Below are 20,307 nucleotides of genomic sequence, written 5' to 3' on the forward strand. Positions count from 1 at the left end.
TTTCATCAGATCCTATGTTCCCCGGCATCTCTGGGAGGTTATTTGTGTCCTCCTTTGTGAAGACAGAACCAAAATATGTATTTAGTTGGTCTGCCATTTCTTTGTTTCCCATTATAAATTCCCCTGATTCTGACTGCAAGGGACCTACGCTTGACTTCACCAATCTTTTTCTCTTCACATATCTATAAAAGCTTTTACAGTCAGTTTTTATGTTCCCTGCAAGCTTACTCTCATATTCTATTTTCCCTTTCTTAATTAATCCCTTTGTCCTCCTTTGTTGAATCCTAAACTGTTCCCAATCCTCAGGATTATTGCTTTTTCTGGCCAATTTATATGTCGTCTCCTTGGATCTTCTGCTATCCCTAATTTCCCTTGTTAGCCACGGTTGAGTCACCTTTTTTGTTTTATTTTTATGCCAAACTGGGATGAACAAATTATGTAGCTCATCCATTCGGTCTTTGAATGTTTGTCATTGCCTATCCACCGTCAACCCGTTGAGTGCCATTCCCCAATCAATCCTACCCAACTCGCTCCTCAGACCATCGTAGTTTCCTTTATTTAAATTGAGGACCCTAGTCTCTGAGTCAACTACTTCATTTTCCATCTTAACACTTGCACTTGCCCATAGACTTTTTAGTGGGTTTTTGCACTGGAAGTTCCTATCATCCAACCATTTAAAAAGCGCAGCACCCTCTACAGGGCATCTGGGACCTGTGTGAACAGGGCAAACAACTGTGTATCTCCTTAACCAATCAGATTGAAGAATTGTTAATGTGCAGCGCAGAGCATGAACCAGAAAACATGTCAATTAGAATATTTAACTCAATGTCAAATCAGGTACAGAAAGCAAAATAAAGAGAGGGAAAGAAAGATTGAATTAAGAGAAATAAAAGAAACAAAGAAAAAGTTTTTTAAAAAAATTATTTACATTTTTCATTTTTTAAAAATCTCCAATAATTAAAATCTGAAACAATGAGAATCCACACTTGTTAAAGTTAATTTTCAGTGGCAGAGATGTTGTTTGGCACTAAATAAGACTTATCATTCCGTTAAAAATTTACTTACACTGGAATGGACAAGCCCTAACTTTTTCTGGCGAGTTTTGTGTGTTTGGGGGGAATTTTAACCCCCAAGAACAGGTTGGGAGTGGATGCAGGAGTTAAACTGTTTTGATTCTTAGAGCGGGAACGCATCCCGGCTCGAACGCACCCACTTCCAGGTTTACCAGAGGTGTGTTTGGAGGCCGGCGAGAAACCTACACGCTGAAGTCAGGGATTTAATTATTGCAAGAGGACGAGTACTTATTGGCACAATTAACATCCTTAGGAGATGTTAACAAAGTCTTTTCAGATTGTTTTTAACTTGGCTCTAAATTTAACTTCTGCAACACAGGTTTCCTGGGACTTGGGAAACTGACCAGGGAAGCGGAGGTAAATTTGAGCAGCAGTTCAGGTGGATATTTAAACTTGTCATTGTCCCATCTGAATAAAAGCTCACTTATTACAGCTGGTGTCTCAGTTCCCTCTGGCAAATGTTTGTCAGAGAGTACGGCCGCAATTTTGCCTACCTGGGTGGCTTCAAGGCGGGAGAGGTTGGCGGCAGGGGGCAACCCCGCTGCTGCGTGGATCCTGTCGATAAATTGAATCTTGCCCTAATTGGCCTTGTTAAGCCCGCCCTGCGCATTTCCCAGCTCTATTAAAGGGTGCGGGTCTGGTGACGTCACCGGATGACGCAATTATTGACTTTATTTAAAGGGGCCATGGCCCCAGTTAGTCAGTTGCAAATTGATAGCATTCAGTGCTGTCAGTGTTTGAGTCTCTGCACTATGAGCTTGCAACGCCAACAAGCAGCACCTCGTTTCACAGATGAGTCCCTCATTCATCTTGTGAAGGGAGTGAGAGCACGTAGGGAGGTTCTCTTCCCTGCGGACAGCAGGAAGAGGCCTCCCCAGCAGACAAAGGCAGCGTGGCTGCAGATATCGCAGGAGGTTACGGGGCTGTCAGTGGTGGTTCGCACCTGGGTGCGGTGCCGCAAGGGGTTCAATGATCTAGTAAGATCAGGAAAAGTGAGTATTAAGGCACAATTACCTTGATGCTGCTGTGCATCTCATCACATTCGCACCACTTTACATTGCCACCCCTACTCCTGCACAATGCTACACAGCCCAGCATCCCTTGTACCTTCATCCATCCCTCTAACTCTATATACATTTTCAGGTCACCATCTTACTATGCAGCCCTCACACTGAGCCTCATCGTTATGCAATGACAGCAACTAACAACACAAAAGGAGGCAACTTGATATTGCCAACCCACTCCATCAAATAGTCAGTGTAAAGCTCTATGCCATTCCATTCCTTACACTCATACCATCACGCTCACTGAACCTGCTCTTCTTTCCCTCCTTGCAGGAAAAGATAGCCCACAATAAGGGGGAGAGGGAGAGAACGGGAGGAGGGCCTCCACAAACCATGTCATATCTAACAAATGCAGAGGAGGCAGCACTGGAGTGGTGGACATTCCGGAAGTGGGGGATGGAGAGAGGGGCTCAGTAGAAGAAGCTGGTGACAGAATGAATTTCCATGCAATTGCATGCCTTTCATCATTGCTTCATATGGGGTGTGATGTCAAGACAAGACGAATGCTCATCATGTGGATAATGGTATGTGTCTGAAGTAGACATCCTGTATATCTAACTGATGTGTTCACTCTCCCACCGGTCCATCAAGAACCCCCCCCCACTTTCTAGGAGCAACAGCAAGGAGACTCCTCAGAGGAGCTTCCTGCCTCTGAGGATGCAGTGTCACCTCAGACAACGCAACCCAGCACCAGTGCAGAGTCGCACACATCGGTGGGTATGTCGCGAGATAGAGTACTGTTGTCACCAGGTGTGTCTCAGATCACAACTGAGCAGCAGCAGATGGTGGAGACATTGAAAGCAGTGTGGACTCCTCATTGGAGGGCACTAGCAGTCTCTTAGCTCTGCTCAGCTGCATGCAGAAGCTGAGCCTCGGGGGCCATCCAGGAAGAGGGCGATCCTGGAGCTGCAGTTACAAGTGCAGGAGGCTCCGACTGGTTTTGCGACTGCAGTGACTGCGAGTGTGCAGAGAATGGACCATCTCCAGCATGAGTAACACAGTGGCGCACTCACTGGCAACTATAGCTTCCTAATGGATAGGATGGCCAACTGCATGGAGGAGACATGGCGCCAGTCGCATGAGAACATGGTTTCTCTTCAAAATAGATGCTCATCTATGGAGGAGAGATAGGAAAAATGGAGGAGAGATGGGCATCTATGGAGGAGAGAAACCAGAGGCTCATAGACGTCCTTATAGGAGGGATGTCAGTATAGAGGTGGGCCCTCATGGCTCTCCAGCTACTTGCTAGCAGGGAAGTGCAGATGGCCCATGAGAGGGATGATTGTGGGAAGGGACATGGAAGTGGGGGCTCCACTCTAAGCGCTCTGACTTCCACCCCTTTGCCAACCCTTCAGTCAGAGCCCCAGATGCCTTCCTCAGTGATGGCCGAGTCTGCGCATGGACAGTCGCCAGAGGAGCAGACTTTGGCAGAGCCATCAGTGGCTCCAAAACCCAGAGGACGACCACCAAAGGCATCTAAGCAGGCGCAGCATGGAGATGAGGAGGATGGCTGCCTCTGCCTCTGCTGAAGCCGTAGGGATAGCACAACGTAGAAGCACCCGGAAAAGAAAGATCCCACACAAATAGTCACAAGGGTAGTCACTCAGGTGTGTCTTTCTTTATCAGTGTCATGTTAGTATTCTATGAAGTGTTGTTAATAAATCATCTAATTGTCATACTTGGAGGTCGTTGGCAAATTTTTGTGATGAAATGGAAGTGGCAGAGTGAAGGGTCAGGGCTCATTTCACACCCAGCAATGGTGGTAAGAGTCAAAACAAGGGACGAATCATTGTTTGAATGCTGCATGGTGTTGGTGTTGGGTGATGCAAACCTGCGCACGCGGGTGGCAGCCACATGTATGAGCTGCTGGTGCGTACTGAAGGGCTTCTCCAGATCTGTCGAGGCATCTGAAGCACATTTTGAGCAAGCCCATTGTTTGCTCAATGACGCTTCTTGTGGAGATATGGCTTTGATTATAACATCCCTCGGGTCATTTGTTGGCCTCCTTAAAGGTGTCATGAGCCACGACTTCAGGGGATAACCCTTGTCTCCAAGCAGCCAGCCACCAAGACTATTTTTTTTAAAATTCATTGATGGGATGTGGGTGTCGCTGCCTAGGCCTGCATTTAGTGCCCATCCCTAATTGCCCTTGAGAAGATGGTGGTGAGCCGCCTTCTTGAACCGCTGCAGTCCATATGGTGTAGGTACACCCACAATGCTGTTAGGAAGGGAGTTCCAGGATTTTGGCCCAGCGACAGTGAAGGAATGGCGATACAGGTCCAAGTCAGGATGGTGTGTGGCTTGGAGGGGAACTTGTAGGTGGTGATGTTCCCATGCATCTGCTGCCCTTGTCCTTCTAAGTGGTAGAGGTCGCGGGTTTGGAAGGTGCTGTTGAAGGAACTTTGGCGAGTTGCTGCAGTACATCTTGTAGATGGTACACACTGCAGCCACAGTGCGCTGGTGGTGGAGGGTGTGAATGTTGAAGGTGGTGGATGGAGTGCCAATCAAGCGGGCTGCTTTATCCTGAATGGTGTCGAGCTTCTTGAGTGTTGTTGGAGCTGCACTCATCCAGGCAAGTGGAGAGTATTCCATCACACTCCTGACTTGTGCCTTGTAGATGGTGGAAAGGCTTTGGGGAGTCAGGAGGTGAGACACTCGCCGCAGAATTCCCAGCCTCTGGCCTGCTCGTGTAGCCACAGTATTTATATGGCTGGTCCAGTTCAGTTTCTGATCAATGGTAACCCCCAGGATGTTGATAGTGGTGGTGCGAAGAACTGAGGGATGGTGAATGGCGCAGAATGTACAAGTCATGGCAGCTGCCAGGGAACTTGGTGGACACATGGATGATAATCCTCCTATGGTTGTAGACCAGCTGAACGTTGAGGGAGTGGAAGCCCTTGCGGTTAACAAATGCTACTGGGTTGTGATGGGGTGCCGATGGCCACAAGTGTGCAGTCATTGACTCCCTGCACCCGTGGGAAGCCAGCTAGAGCAGCAAAGCCAAGTGCATGTTCATTGACAGTGGCTTCATCAGTGGCAAAATGAATATAATTTGCGGACTTGTTAAAGAGGGCATCGGTTACCTGTGCGGCCGACTGCGAGATGCTGTAAAGGTCTGCTGCAGATGCCTGGAAGGAGCCTGAGGCCCACCTCTATACTGACATCCCTCCTACAAAGGACGTCTATGAGCCTCTGGTTCCTCTCCTCCATAGATGCCCATCTCTCCTCCATTTTTCCCATCTCTCCTCCATAGATGAGCATCTAGTTTGAAGAGAAACCATGTTCTCATGCGACTGGCGCCATGTCTCCTCCATGCAGTTGGCCATCCCATCCATAGAGAAAGGCATAGTTGCCAGTGAGTGCGCCATGGTGTTACTCATGCTGGAGATGCTCCTCCATTCTCTGTACACTCGCAGTCACTGTGGTTGCAAAGCCAGTCGGAGCCTCCTGCATTTGTTCCTGTTGAGGGCAAGGGTGAGTCTGACAGCCACTGGTAAGGAGTGTCCACCCCTTCCTCTGGGCTGCAGGTCTTGCTCCAGTAAAGTACAAATGTCGGCGACGACCTGGCGCAATAGCCTGAGCCTCCTTTGGCACTGCTGCTCCGTCATGTTGAAGAAGCTCAACCTCTGTCTGTATACCCTGTTTTGGGGTTATGGCCTCCGACGCGGTGCAGCCCTGCGCTGATGCCCTATGCCTTGTGCAGCATCAGGTGATTGAAGAGAAGGTTGGCGCTCTTGTTGTTGCTGCTGCTGCTGGTGCGGCTGATTCTGCTGTTGCTGTGGCTGATCATCATCAGATTCGGAGGACCAAGATGACAGAGCATAAATCGTGCCCATTCTGATGATTCATATGGCAGGTGAAGTTCAGATGACAAAACCAATCTATCAAGGGTTAGATGTAATGTTGCAAGGAGATGACAGTGAATAGAGAATTTACTGCAAACACTTCTCAAAAGTATTAAGCTTAAGAATCTGTTCCAAATACTCAAGCCTGAAGCTTCTGAGATTGGAAAGTGACCAGATGTAAAATGGCAGGTTTTATACCACTTTTGCAGCTGTCACCTAATGAAAGAAATGGAGAGTTGTTCAGAACCCAACATACTTACCTGGCTTGATCCCCGAGCGACGGGAACCTCGTGGAAAACTTGGGAAAATATGTTGTGCCTGGTAAAATGGTGAGTAAATTGGTTTAAACACCCTCTCCACTAGCACAATTGCATGACCCGCCGCTTAGTACCATGTCTGCAAAGCGCAGGCAGAACCGGCACTAGAGAAACTCACAAGGAGGCGGGTTTAGAGCAGGATACTGCCCCGCTGTCAATCATTTGGATTTTGACAGCGGATCCACCTCCGAACCCGCCCTCTGAGCGTTGGCAAAATTCAGCGCTACTTGTGCGGAATGTGGATACAGCTTTTTTCAACCTTGGAGTATTTCAAAGAGACAAAATTAGGATGGGAGGCATGTTGGATGTGTTTGACAGCACACCAGAAGAGGAAGACCATCACCATCCATGGCAGTGACAACGTGCTGTGGTAGGATCAGCATGTGCACAGGAGAGGGGTGCACAGGAGAGGGGCTGAGGTCGCAGGAGGCACGACCCACGTCACAGGACTTACACAGGCTCAGTTTCCTTGACCTCTCGGAAGAGCAATACTTCTGCAGCCTGAGGTTATCACGTTAGGTGGTGGCGGATCATGCAGGAGGCTCTGTTCACTGCTGGTCCTGGTGGCCACACATTGTCAGTAGCTGTGAAAGTGACCAGCGCCCTCAACCTTTTCACCTTCTGTTCCTTCCAGGGCGCTACTGGAGACATATCCAGGATCTCCCAGTCGGCTGCGTATAAATGCATAAGGCAGGTTACTGATGAAGTGTTTGCCAGAGCCAACAGTTATGTAAATTTACCCTGTGATGACAATAGCCAGAACGTGCGGGCACTCGGATTCACCTCTCTGGCTGGATTCCCACAGGTGCAGGGTGCCATTGACTGCACACAAGTGGCAATCCGAGCACCGCCACAGCAACCAGGATTTTTTATAAACTGCAAGGGTAGAAATAGAAGGATATTTCAGATGAATACGTGGCTAGAGGAATGGTGCAAGGGGGAGGGATTCAAATTCCTGGGACATTGGAACCGCTGCTGGGGGAGGTGGGACCAGTACAAACCGGACGGTCTGCACCTGGGCAGGGCCGGGACCAATGTCCTAGGAGGAGTGTTTGCTCGTGCTCTGGGGGAGGGTTTAAACTAAAATGGCAGGGGGTTGGGAACCTGAGCAGGGAGACAGAGAAAAGGGAAACAAGGATTAAAGCAAAAGATTGGAAGGAGAAAAACAAAAGTGGCAGTCAGAGAAATCAACGGTTTAAATCAAACATGGCCACAGTAAATAATAATTCTAATAGGTCTAAGAGCGTTAAAAAAATAAGCCTGAAGGCTTTGTGTCTTAATGCGAGGAGCATTCGTAATAAGGGGGATGAATTAGCTGCGCAAATAGAGGTAAATGAATATGATTTGATTGGGACTACGGAAACATGGCTCCAGGGTGGCCAAGGCTGGGAACTCAACATCCAGGGGTATTCAATATTCAGGAAAGATAGGCAAAAAGGAAAGGGAGGTGGGGTAACATTGCTGGTTAAAGAGGGGATTAACACAATTGTAAGGAAGGATATTAGCTCTGATGAAGTGGAATCTGTATGGGTAGAACTGAGAAATACCAAGGGGCAGAAAATGTTAGTGGGAGCGGTACATAGACCTCCAAACAGTAATGTGGAGGTTGGGGATGGCATTAAAAGGGAAATTACAGAAGCGTGCAATAAGGGCACAGCAGTCATCATGGGTGACTTTAATCTACATATAGATTGGGCTAACCAAATTAGTAACAATACTGTGGCGGAGGAATTCCTGGAGTGTTTACGGGATGGTTTCCTGGACTAATATGTTGAGGAACCAATTAGAGATCAGGCCATCCTAGACTGGGTATTATGTAATGAGAAAGGATTAATTAGCAATCTTGTTGTACGAGGCCCCTTGGGTCGGAGCGATCATAATATGATAGAATTCTTCATTCAGATGGAGAGTGAAGTAGTTGACTCAGAGACTAGGGTCCTGAATTTAAATAAAGGAAACTATGATGGTATGAGGTGCGAGTTGGGTAGGATTGATTGGGGAATGTCACTCAAAGGGTTGACGGTGGATAGGCAATGGCAAACATTCAAAGACCACATGGATGAACTACAGAATTTGTTCATCCCAGTTTGGCATAAAAATAAAACAAAAAGGTGACTCAACCGTGGCTAACAAGGGAAATTAGGGATAGCATCAGATCCAAGGAGAGGATATATAAATTGGCCAGAAAAAGCAGTAAACCTGAAGATTGGGAGCAGTTTAGGATTCAACAAAGGAGGACAACAGGATTGATTAAGAAGGGGAAAATAGAGTATGAGAGTAAGCTTGCAGGGAACATAAAAACTGACTGTAAAAGCTTTTATAGATATGTGAAGAGAAAAAGATTGGTGGAGTCAAGCGTAGGTCCCTTGCAGTCAGAATCAGGGGAATTTATAATGGGGAACAAAGAAATGGCAGACCAATTAAATACATATTTTGGTTCTGTCTTCACAAAGGAGGACACAAATAACCTCCCAGAGGTGTCGGGGAACATAGGGTCTGATGAAAGGGAAGAACTGAAAGAAATCAGTATTTGTAGGGAAATGGCATTAGGGAATTTGATGGGATCGAATGCCGATAAATCCCCAGGGCCTGATAATCTACACGCTAGGGTACTTAAGGAAGTGGCCCTAGAAATAGTAGATGCATTGCTGATCATCTTCCAACATTCGATGAAATCTAGAACAGTACCCATGGATTGGAGGGTAGCTAATGTTACCCCACTATTCAAAAAAGGTGGTAGAGAGAAAATGGGGAATTACAGACCAGTAAGCCTGACATCGGTAGTGGGGAAAATGCTAGAGCCCATTATAAAAGATGTAATAGCAGAGCACTTGGAAAACAGTGATAGGATCGGACAAAGTCAACATAGATTTACAAAAGGTAAATCGTGCTTGACTAATCTACTGGAATTTTTTGAGGATGTAACTGGTAAAATAGATAAGGGAGAACCAGTGGATGTGGTGTATTTGGACTTTCAAAAGGCTTTCAATAAGGTCCCGCATAAGAGATTAGCGTGTAAAGTTAAGGCACATGGGATTGGGGGCAAGGTATTGACTTGGATAGAGAACTGGTTGGCAGACAGAAAGCAAAGAGTTGGAATAAACGGGTCTTTTTCCGAGTGGCAGGCAGTGACTAGTGGGGTACTGCAGGGATCAGTCCTTGGACCCCAGCTATTCACAATATATATTAATGATCTAGACATGGTAACTAGATGTAATATCTCCAAGTTTGCAGACGACACAAAGCTGGGTGGGTGTGTGTGCTGTGAGGAGGATGCCGAGAAACTCCAGGATGATTTGAACAGGTTGGGTGATTGGGCAGATGCATGGCAGATGCAATGTAACGTGGATAAATGCGAGGTTATCCACTTTGGTGTCAAAAGCAGGAAGGCAGATTATTATCTGAATGGCAATAGATTGGAAGAAGGGGAAGTGCAACGAGACCTGGGTGTCCTTGTGCACTAGTCGCTGAAGGTAAGCATGCAGGTGCAGCAGGCAGTTAAGGAGGCAAATGGTATATTGGCCTTTGTAGCGAGAGGGTTTGAGTACAGGAACAAGGATGTCTTGCTGCAGTTGTACAGGGCCTTGGTGAGACCACATCTTGAGTATTGTGTGCAGTTTTGGTTGCCTTATCTGAGGAAGGATGTTCTTGCCATGGAGGGAGTTCAGCGAAGATTCACCAGGCTGATACCTGGGATGGCAGGAATGACGTATGAGGAGAGATTGGGTCGATTGGGCTTACACTCGCTGGAGTTTAGAAGAATGAGAGGGGATCTCATTGAAACTTATAAAATTCTGACAGGACTGGACAGACTAGATGCAGGAAGGATGTTCCCGATGGTCGGAGAGTCCAGAACCAGGGGTCACAGTCTAAGGATAAGGGGTAAGCCATTTAGGACTGAGATGAGGAGGAATTTGTTCACCCAGAGAGTGGTGAACCTGTGGAATTCTCTACCACAGAAGGCAGTTGAGGCCAATTCATTAAATATATTCAAGAAGGAGTTGGATATATTTCTTAAGGCTAAAGGGATCAAGGGATATGGGGAGAAAGCAGGGACAGGGTACTGAATTTGGATGATCAGCCATGATCTCATTGAATGGCGGAGCAGGCTCGAGGGGCTGAATGGCCTACTCCTGCTCCTATCTTCTATGTTTCTCTATTCATTCATCAATGCGCAGTTGGTGTGCAATCACAAGAAGAGGTTCATGTAGGTGTGCGCCAGATTCCCTGGGAGCTGTCATAATGCCTGCGGCAGTCCAACATTCCAGATCTTTTCATTCCAGGAAGCAGACTTAAGGGCTAGCTTGTAGGAGACAAGAGATGCCTCCTTCAAACTTGGCTCATGACACATGTGAGGAACCCCACCAATGTGGTGCAGGAGTGCTACTGCCAGAGCCACATGACCATCAAGTGTGTCATCGAGCAAGCCATTGGAATGTTGAAGATACACTTCAGGTGCCTAAATAGGACTGGAGGCACCCTTCAGTACTCACCATCGAGAGTCTCTAGAATGATAGTGGTGTCCTGCACAACATTGCGCAGCAGAGAGGATTGCAGGTGGAGGAGGACAAAGGGGTTCATCTTTGGATGTGGAGAACATAGAGGAGGAGCAGGGCGGAGGAGGGGCACCCATCGCCAGACCAGCCACTTACATTGCTGCCAGGGATGCCCTAATATTGCAAAGGTTCACCTAGTGTGAAACCTAGTAAGAAATGAAATCCTTCGGTCCGCTCCCACCACCAGGACCACCACCTCCACTTTGCACTAAGTAGTCCTTCAACCATTCATTCACCCATTGCACATCCGTCCATTGGGTCCTATCATGTATTGACATCCATCATGAAGCAAGTGAAAGTGCGAGTTGGCACTCGGGAGGCAATAATGGGCAAGATGTGAAAATGGTGCTAATCAATGAATTTTATGTGGCATTATATAAAAAAAGGAAACTTAACAACATAACAATTTGTCAACGCCCATGTGTATACTCTTGGTGAATTATCATTTCTTGACCTTACACTTCCTACCTCTTGTATGTGGAGCATCCTGGGTGGCTTCAGTAGAGGTAGAGACAGGCTGCTCAGATCCCTGCCCTGACTGCTTTTGGTCTATGCTCTCTGGGTTTTGGAGCCCCTGAAGGCCCCGCCAAAGATGGGAGATGTGGCAGCATGTCGGGTACTGGCTGAGGCGGAGGCAACGGGTGAGAAATGTGAGCACTTTGAGTGGAGTTCCCACTTCCATGTTCCCTTTCGCCATCATCCCTCTCCTGGGCCAGCGCCACATCACTCCTACCACTCTGCTGCACACCAGCTTGGTGGAGATCAGTGACGCATTGTAAGGCCACGGTATCTGTCATCCTGTTTAGAGCAGCAAACATCTGCACAGCCATGGTCATGGTCAAATTAACTCATTTGAGAGCTGTGCTTGAAGCTCCATGGAGGTGGCCACTCGCTCCGTGGCAGACATTCTCACAATTCACTGCGCCACCAATCCACTAGCGATCGAATGGACTCCTCCATCCGCTCCGTTATTGTGGAGCGTGTATGCGTCGCACGTCTGTCAGTATCTGGCTAAGTTGCTGATGCACCTGTAGCATTTTCCTTCTCAACGATAGCCCCCCCCGTGTTCAGCATCTGTGTCCAGCTGAGCAGAGCTTGGAGAGGATTGTGCCCCTGACATGGATTCTCCATAGCTGTCCGTCACCAGTGTCTGCTCATGCTCACTTGTGAGGTGTGAATCCCCAGCTGAAAACCCAACTGTCTAGTTGGACCCAACAAAGTGTGAATATCCGCGCTGGTGCATGGCTGTACATCTTGTGATGGTGCACCCCCAGAAGGAATGAGGTCCTCTGAGGAATTGCCATCATGGATGTCCTGCGCCATTTGCTGTATGGGTGAAGGCCCTGGAAGACAAAAGAAAGGGATATGATTTAGGCGTGGCAAAGTCTTGACAATCACCATATTCAGTCTTCTCATCATTCAGGCATTGACAAAATAAAGTCAGAATATGTGTGTCAGAGATATTTGTAATTCTGTCACCAGCTGTCTCCGAGCTCCCTGTCTCGCCATCTCCGACTGAGAGGGACGCAGATGTGCCACTTAGCTCCAGGACCTCCTCCTCTGCATCAGTGAGCTGGTCTATATGTGGCGGCCCACCTCCAGTCCTCTCCCTCTGCCTTGAGTTTTGCGTTCTCTTCTCCTACAAGGGGTGAAAAAACAGACCTGTGAGTGAAGGTCAGGTATTACTCGGGGGATGCATTGCATTTGGTGAGGGTGACTATGAGACAGATGCATCACATTGCATAAGGATTGGGGTGAGTGGCAATGCTTGATGGATAAATGGGGAGGTGATGAAGTGCTTAGAAAGTGAGGGCTGGGTGATGCTGAAATTTGAGTGGGTGCGAAGTGTGATGTGATGGAGTATGCTTAGCAAGATAGTGGGGAGGGCAGGATGGGCGGGGGGGGAGCGGCTTAAAGCACAGGATGTAGTTGAATCAGCAAATGTACTCACTTTTCTTGACCTGGTTAGGTCATTAAACCGCTTCCTACATTGCATCCAAGACCAGGGCACAACGCTGCTGCTGCTCATCCCCTCAGCTACCTCCAACCACACCTTCTTGGTGAGAACAGCAGGTTCCTTCTTCCCATTGCTGGGGAAAAGTATGTCTCTCCTGCTCCTGACTGCACCCTGCAGTAATTCCAGTGATGCGTCATTGAATCTGGGTGCTGCCCTTGCTGCATGTCCACCATCCATCCTGAACTCCTCCAATTTCCATTTGTGCATTGTCGCTTTAAATACAACGGAGATTGCGTCATGCAGGTGCGCATCATGCCCGCTGTGCAGCTTGGGGACGTGAAACTCGGAAGCTAAAATTAATTGGTATTATTGAGTTTAGATCGCAGATTCTGACCCGCTGCTTTGACTTCCGGGTTTTGCTCATGCAATTCCACCCCTTCACCGCTCGGAAGCCGCTTTCATATTAATATCAGGACCGATATATCAGGTAAGTACATAAGAACATAACATAAGACAGCAACTTCATGCCATTCCATTTATTTCAATGGTGTGTCTCTTGGTTAGATACCGTTCTCGCACAGCTTTTGGAGGAGCAGGGCCTCTCAGACAGTAACTTCCAGATTTATGTATTTAACTGCACATGTGCGGTCACTGGAAGTTGCTGTCCGATTTACACGTTAATAAGAGTGAGCCTTGTTGGCCTCACTTTTGGTTCTATCAGAAAATCTGGCCCATTAAGTTGCTCATTGTTGCGGTGATAATGGAGACCTGGCTCAAAAAAAGGCAGGATTGGGTCCTAAATATTCCCAGATATAAGGTGTTCAGGAAAGATAGGGAAGGAAAGAAAGGAGATGGTTGGCAGTATTGATTAAGGAGAATGTTACAGTGCTAGAGTGAGAGGTTGTCCTGGAGGGGTCAAGGACAGAATCTATTTGGCTAGAGTTAAGAAATAATAGAGGTGCCATTACACTACTAGGTATATTCTATAGGTCATCAACTAGTGAGAAGGATATAGAGGAGCAAATTTGCAGGGAAATTACAGAGAGGTGCAAGAACTATAGAGCAGTGATAATGGGGCACTTCAATTATCCTAATATAGACTGGCATAGTAATAGTGTAAAGGACAGAGAGGGGGAAGAATTTCTGAAGCATGTTCAGGAGAACTTTGTTTCCGCCCAACAAGAAAGGAGGCATTGCTGGATCAGGTTCTGGGGAATGAGGTGGAGCAAGTGTCAGGAGGGGAATATTTACGGAACAGTGATCATAGTATCATAAGGTTTAGATTAGCTACGGAAAAGGTTAAGGAGCAATCTAGAGTAAAAATACTTAATTGGAGGAGGGCCGATTTCAGTGGGTTGAGAACAGATCTGGCCCAGGTAAAATGGAATCAAAGATTGGCAGGCAAAACTGTAATTGAACAATGGGTTGCCTTTAAAGAGGAGACAGAGGGCATGGCTGAGGTACTAAATGAGTACTTTACATCTGTTTTTACCAAGGAAGGAGATGCTGCCAAAGTCGTAGTGAAAGAGGAGGTAGTTGAGATACTGGATGGGCTAAAAATCTATAAAGAAGAGGTACTAGAAAGGCTGGCTATACTTAAAGGAGATTAGTCACCAGGACCGGATGGGCTGCATCCTAGGATGCTGAGGGAAGTTAAGGTGGAAATTGTGGAGGTACTGGCCATAATCTTGCAATCCTCCTTATATATGGGGTGGTGCCAGAGGACTGGAGAATTGCAAATGTTACGCCCTTGTTCACATAAGGGTGTAAGGATAAACCCAGCAACTACAGGCCAGTCAGTTTAACCTCAGTGGTGGGGAAGCTTTTAGAAATGATAATCCAGGACAAAATTAACAGTCACTTGGACAAGTGTGGATTAATTAAGGAAAGCCAGCATGATTTGTTAAAGGCAAATTGTGTTTAACTAACTTGATTGAGTTTTTGATTTGGTAACAGAAAGGGTTGATGAGGCAATGTGGTTGATGTGGTGTACATGGACTTCCAAAAGGCATTTGATAAAGTGCCACATAATAGGTTTGCCAGCAAAGTTGAAGTAGTGATGAATGGTTGTTTTTCGGACTGGAGGAAGGTATACAGTGGTGTTCCCCAGGGGTCGGTACTAGGACCACTGCTTTTCTTGATATATATTAATGACTTGGACTTGGGTGTACAGGGCACAATTTCAAAATTTGCAGATGACTTAAAACTTGGAAGTATAGTGAACAGTGAGGAGGATAGTGATAGACTTCAGGAGGACATAGACAGGCTGGTGGAATGGGCGGACACGTGGCAGATGAAATTTAATGCAGAAAAGTGCAAAGTTTGGTAAAAAGAATGAGGAGAGGCAATATAAACTAAAGGGTACAATTTTAAAGTGCGTGCAGGAACAGAGATACCTGGGGGTATATGTGCACAAATCGTTGAAGGTGGCAGGGCAGGTTGAGAAAGCGGTTAAAAAAGCAAATGGGATCCTGGGTTTTATAAATAGAGGCATAGAGTACAAAAGCAAGGAAGTCATGATGAACCTTTATAAAACACTAGTTCAGCCTCAACTGGAATATTGTGTCCAATTCTGGGCACCACATTCTAAGAAGGATGTGAAGGCCTTAGAGAGGGTGCAGAAAAGAACTACAAGAATGGTTCCAGGGATGAGGGACTTCAGTTACGTGGATAGCTTGGAGAAGCTGGGGTTGTTCTCCTTAGAGCAGAGAAGGTTAAGAGGAGATTTGATAGAGATGTTCAAAATCATGAGAGGTCTAGACAGAGTAGATAGAGAGAAACTGTTCCCGTTGGCAGAAGGGTTGAGAACCAGAGGACACAGATTTAAGGTGATTGGCAGAAGAACCAAAGGCGTCATGAGGAAGAACTTTTTTACGCAGCAAGTGGTTAGGATCTGGAAGGATGGTGGAGGCAGATGGCTTTCAAAAGGGAATTGGATAAGTACCTGAAGGAAAAAAAATTGCAGGGCTACGGGGAGTGGGACTAGCTGAAGTGCTCTTGCAGAGAGCCGGCATGGGCTCAACGGGCAGAATGGCCTCCTTCTGTGCTGTAACCATTCTATGATTAGGTTGCACAGAAGTTACTTGTGTTCTTTTGTCACCTTCTGTGTCCTCCCTATTCCATTTATTTTAAAATGTGATATGGCTGTCCATAAAAAATAAAATAAGATTATTTGCATAATTAATCAGGTATTTTGATTTGTATTTTAGAGGATTTGTTCTGGCACGTGACAAAACCTTTTTTTGTAATGACAACATTTCATGTCATTGAACAACCAAAGAATACAATCATCAGACGTACCAAGCAATACTGGGTGAATGAAAAAAATCATGCCCGTAACCTATAAATTTAAATTCTTCCTAATTCAGCGATTAAGTAAACATATATATATACATATTAACTAGGGCCTAGAAATTCCCTACCTTAGTGCTGGCCGTTAACGCTAGTTTTTTTGAAAATATGGCAGCCACCTTGCTCCCAGTGCGGGACACGGCAGCCACCATTTTGGTAAGGGCCATAGCACTGCCGTTGACAGCGCTGGCCTCTGAAATGTAAATTAGCAGATTGTGACATCAATCAGCTAATTTGGACATTTTCGCTCATCATTACACTGGCTCAGGAGGAGAAGTCAGGTTATACACGGTTTTAGAAAGGATAGAAGCATTACACATGTAATGCACAAAACTTTATTCCACTGCTAAAGTGCAATTATGTGTAACTTGAAGTTTCCCTTAAGGCCACAGTGTCTAATAGCTTTTTTTTTGTCGGATGAATTAGGCTAATTCGTCTTGGGCAGACCATCAATTCAATTAGAAATTAGAAGAAACCTGCATGAAATGGCTGGCCTTTTTTCTTAACTTTCAAGTGTAACACAAAAATGTTCATTTAACGGTGTGTCTCAAAAAGTTTATATAGTTAATTGTCAAAATCTGAATACTAGATATCTGACTAGATTACATTTTATTCTTTGCTATTGAAACTGCTACCTGCATTTCCCTATATGTGAAATCTAGTTTATCATATGCATAGTCTGTAATACAATATTCATCCTCTGTTAATTTGATAAGACAATCAAGCCTCAGAAGCTGCTCAGCTTTCACTGTGAATCTTTTTTTTTGCATTTGTCCTATCTTTAGATCCTGCACCAATTCTCATTGGAAAAATGTTATCCTAGTCTGATTTTGCACATCTTTTCACAGCGAGTTAGAGTATCACAGGTGGGACACAGCCATACCCTTAGCTGAAGAATGTTGTGTGCCATTCAGAAACTGAAGGGAGGTAAAAGAAAACGGTAAAATCTTTATTCTTTTAAAATTAAGTATTCACTGAATTTGCTATTTGCATACAGCCCTTTTCTGAACTTCTGTGGACTGTGTTGGCAATCACATTGTTGTAGAGGTGAAGACTGACCTGAATTGTGAACCTCAGTTAATTGGGTTTCAATCTATTGGTGCTATTTTTCCAAATGTCCAAATTTGAACACTTTCCATTTTGTTTTGTAAAAGTAGGGAACCATGTGCAGTTGGAGAAAAACATGCATTTTTCACTATTTTACTGGATAGATTCTTAGTTATGGAATGAACAGCTCTTCCTTATGGCTACATCCACCGAGACAAAAAGGATTTTAATTTTAAGAATATGTAAGCTTATTCGCTAGTAATCGAGTAGGGATGGAGGGAGGATCCAGCCTTATGGTGGTCATGGATTTATTTGATCACTATTATTTGAAAGGAGGTAGCAATTGACTTTATGGTGAAGGTAGTCATGGTAACTTTTCTGTCCAATTCTTTATAATTTAGTGAAGATTGGGGAAGATTATACGCACCCATATTGGTAATATTTTCATTCAGTTCCTAATAAAATTGTGTAGGAAGATTATGTGGTCTCTTAGTGGTGTTGATACATCTGTAGTAATCTAATGGTATGCGGAGGTTATGCAGGCTCGTGGAGGGATACCCACCCTATACTAAAGAGCTTGTGCTTGAGAATTTGATGAACTTAAAACAAGATTAGCACATTGATGAAAAGTAAGAAATGTAAAGTCAAACAATTTTTCAAAAATGTTTTGCTTCAGCAGCGAGAGCTCCATCTACCTCACTTCAATAAAGTTTTTCAGCTTTGTAATTAGAATGGCATGAGGGATCAAGGTTTGAATGTTGCTCATGCTATTTACATGTATTGTAACATTGCTAATATTATCCTAATCTACTCTAAACTAGTGCTGTATGTCTCTGCGCTCCTCTAATTCTGGCCTCTTGCGCATCCCCAATTTTTATTGCTTGACCATTGGCCATGCCTTCAGCTGCCTAGGCCCTAAGCCTCTCCACCTCTCTATCCTCCTTTAAGACACTCCTTAAAACCTACCTTATCACTTGTACTAATATCTCCTTATTTGACTTGGTGTCAAATTTTGTTTGATAAGGTTCCTGTGAAGCACCTTGGGACAGTTTACTATGTTAAAGCCGTTATATAACTGCAAGTTGCTGTTGATGCTAATACTGCATTATCTCTATATAACATTCTGTTTAAAACATTTTGGGTGAACCATTGAACTTTAAACATAAAATGATGAATTTAAAAAAAAATTTCACAGACTGTATTTTAACATTTAAATACTAGTGAAATTTGTAGAATTTTCCGGAACAAGTACAGCTAAGAATTAACATGCATATTCAAGTTATACTCACCAACGCGAAGTTCAAAGTTATTGAAGGAATGTTTGTTTATTTCCTGTATACTTTCATTTAAAGCAATAGTAAAGTCTGCCAGAGCACACAGATGGCCCCATTTTTCTTCACATTGCTGTAAATGGTAGATGATAAAAGTAAACTTTGATAATGAATATATTAAAAAAAAAGTATTTATATCTTGTATTTAATATGTTATAAATTGTGCAGTTTAAATTGTTTCCTTTGTTACCTGCTTTTCAGGAGACAATCCAGAGACAGCCATGTAAGTGCTTCCAATAGTTTTAATTTTTTCAATGTCCTGAAATCGCTCTTCACCCAACAACTGCAAGAAGTATCGAGAAGACAAAACAGTCAAATATAAATAGGGAGATGCATCATCACAAAAATTGTATTAAGACAGTTTTGATCACCTCCCTATCTCTGTAATCTCCTCCAGCATTACAACCCTTTGAGATCTCTGCGCTTCGCTAATTCTGACTGCTTGCGCAACCCTGATTTCCATCGTCCTACCATTGGCGGCCGTGCCTTCAGCTGCCTAGACCCGATGTTCTGGAATTCCCTCCCTAAACCTTTCTGCCTCTCTATCTCTCTCTCCTCCTTCAAGACACTCCTTAAAACCTACCACTTTGACAGAACTTTTGGTCACCAGTCCTAATATCTCTTTATGTGGCTCGGTTCAAAAAAAGGGGAGAGGGATAAACATGGTAATTACAGGCCAATCAGCCTAACGTCGGTGGTGGGGAAATTTTTAGAAACATTAATCTGGGACAAAATTAATTGCCACTTGGAAAGATATGGGTTAATCAATGAAAGCTGCAGTACGGTAGCGTAGTGGTTATGTTACTAGACTAGTAATCCAAAAGCCTAGATTGCATGGCCGAAACTTTCCGGGGGATCAGCAGGCGGGATTGGTGGTGGGTCAAGTGGGAAATTTTAGTTTTTTGACAGCAGGTCAGGACCCCGCTGTCAACCCACCACGACGCACCTTTCCCAATGTTGGGTCTGTTGGTGCTGAGCAGACCCACCAGACAGCAGCGGGCAACCCAATTAAACTCACTACCATCTAGTTGACAGATCATTAACAGGCTTTTTTAACTTACCTTTTCACTTTAACTTCTTGGCCACGGGAACCTCACTGTTCGGGAACCACGGCTGTCAATCTGAGGCGGGAGTTCAGTGGCCATTGCTCCAGCTGATTACTTGACAGCTTCAAATGTACAGTAAAAGCTCCCACCTGACAGATCATCACTTTCCTCAGCCAGAAGCTGTTTCTCAGTCCATTTCCAGCACAAATTGTGCAGGCTTTCCACTTTCCACACTCCACTCTCCATTCACTCTTACCTCATTGGAAGAACTCTCTCACCATTGACAGAATGCTTCTGTCATCTGTACTTCACCTGCCATCTATTCCATCACCATGGGTGCCCTTTATATTGTCTCACCTTGGTCCTCAAAATTGGACCACGATCAGCCCCAACACCAGTAGCACACCATCAGCACCAACAACAACACCAACCTTCTCCACAATCACCTGATGCTGCACAGGACAATTGGCATCAGCACCCGAGCACACTGCGGCCCAGGATGCCAAGGATGGCCTCACCATGGCCAGATTTACTTCACTTGACGCTGTACACCCTGGCTGCCCCATGATGCGCCAGGTTGGCACCACCCCACACCAGCACCATAAAGCATCCCTACAATGTCCAAGCCATTCCTTTCATACTCATCGCCATTGCAGGGTTGGGGGGGTGGGTACCGTTATGTCTCACCATTCATTGCAACTCACTAAGCCACTTCCAAAG

The 20,307-nt window shown here is 45.3% G+C and overlaps 1 protein-coding gene across 2 annotated transcripts in view; it reads right to left on the reverse strand.

Moving 5' to 3' along the window:
* Positions 1 to 20,307, reverse strand: part of adcy8 (adenylate cyclase 8 (brain)) — a 162,145-nt gene that overhangs the window by 10,040 nt on the left and 131,798 nt on the right. For both annotated transcript variants that reach the window (XM_085992825.1, XM_085992827.1), the window contains 2 exons: positions 18,732 to 18,824; positions 18,500 to 18,614 (listed from right to left, as the gene is read on the reverse strand). In XM_085992825.1, the coding sequence (XP_085848951.1) occupies positions 18,500 to 18,614; positions 18,732 to 18,824 (208 nt within the window). The remainder of the gene's footprint in view (positions 1 to 18,499; positions 18,615 to 18,731; positions 18,825 to 20,307) is intronic.

This window comes from Somniosus microcephalus, chromosome 7 (assembly GCF_052327205.1).
Source record: "Somniosus microcephalus isolate GS21.2 chromosome 7, FLI_Smic_1.0, whole genome shotgun sequence".
Lineage (NCBI taxonomy): Eukaryota > Metazoa > Chordata > Chondrichthyes > Squaliformes > Somniosidae > Somniosus > Somniosus microcephalus.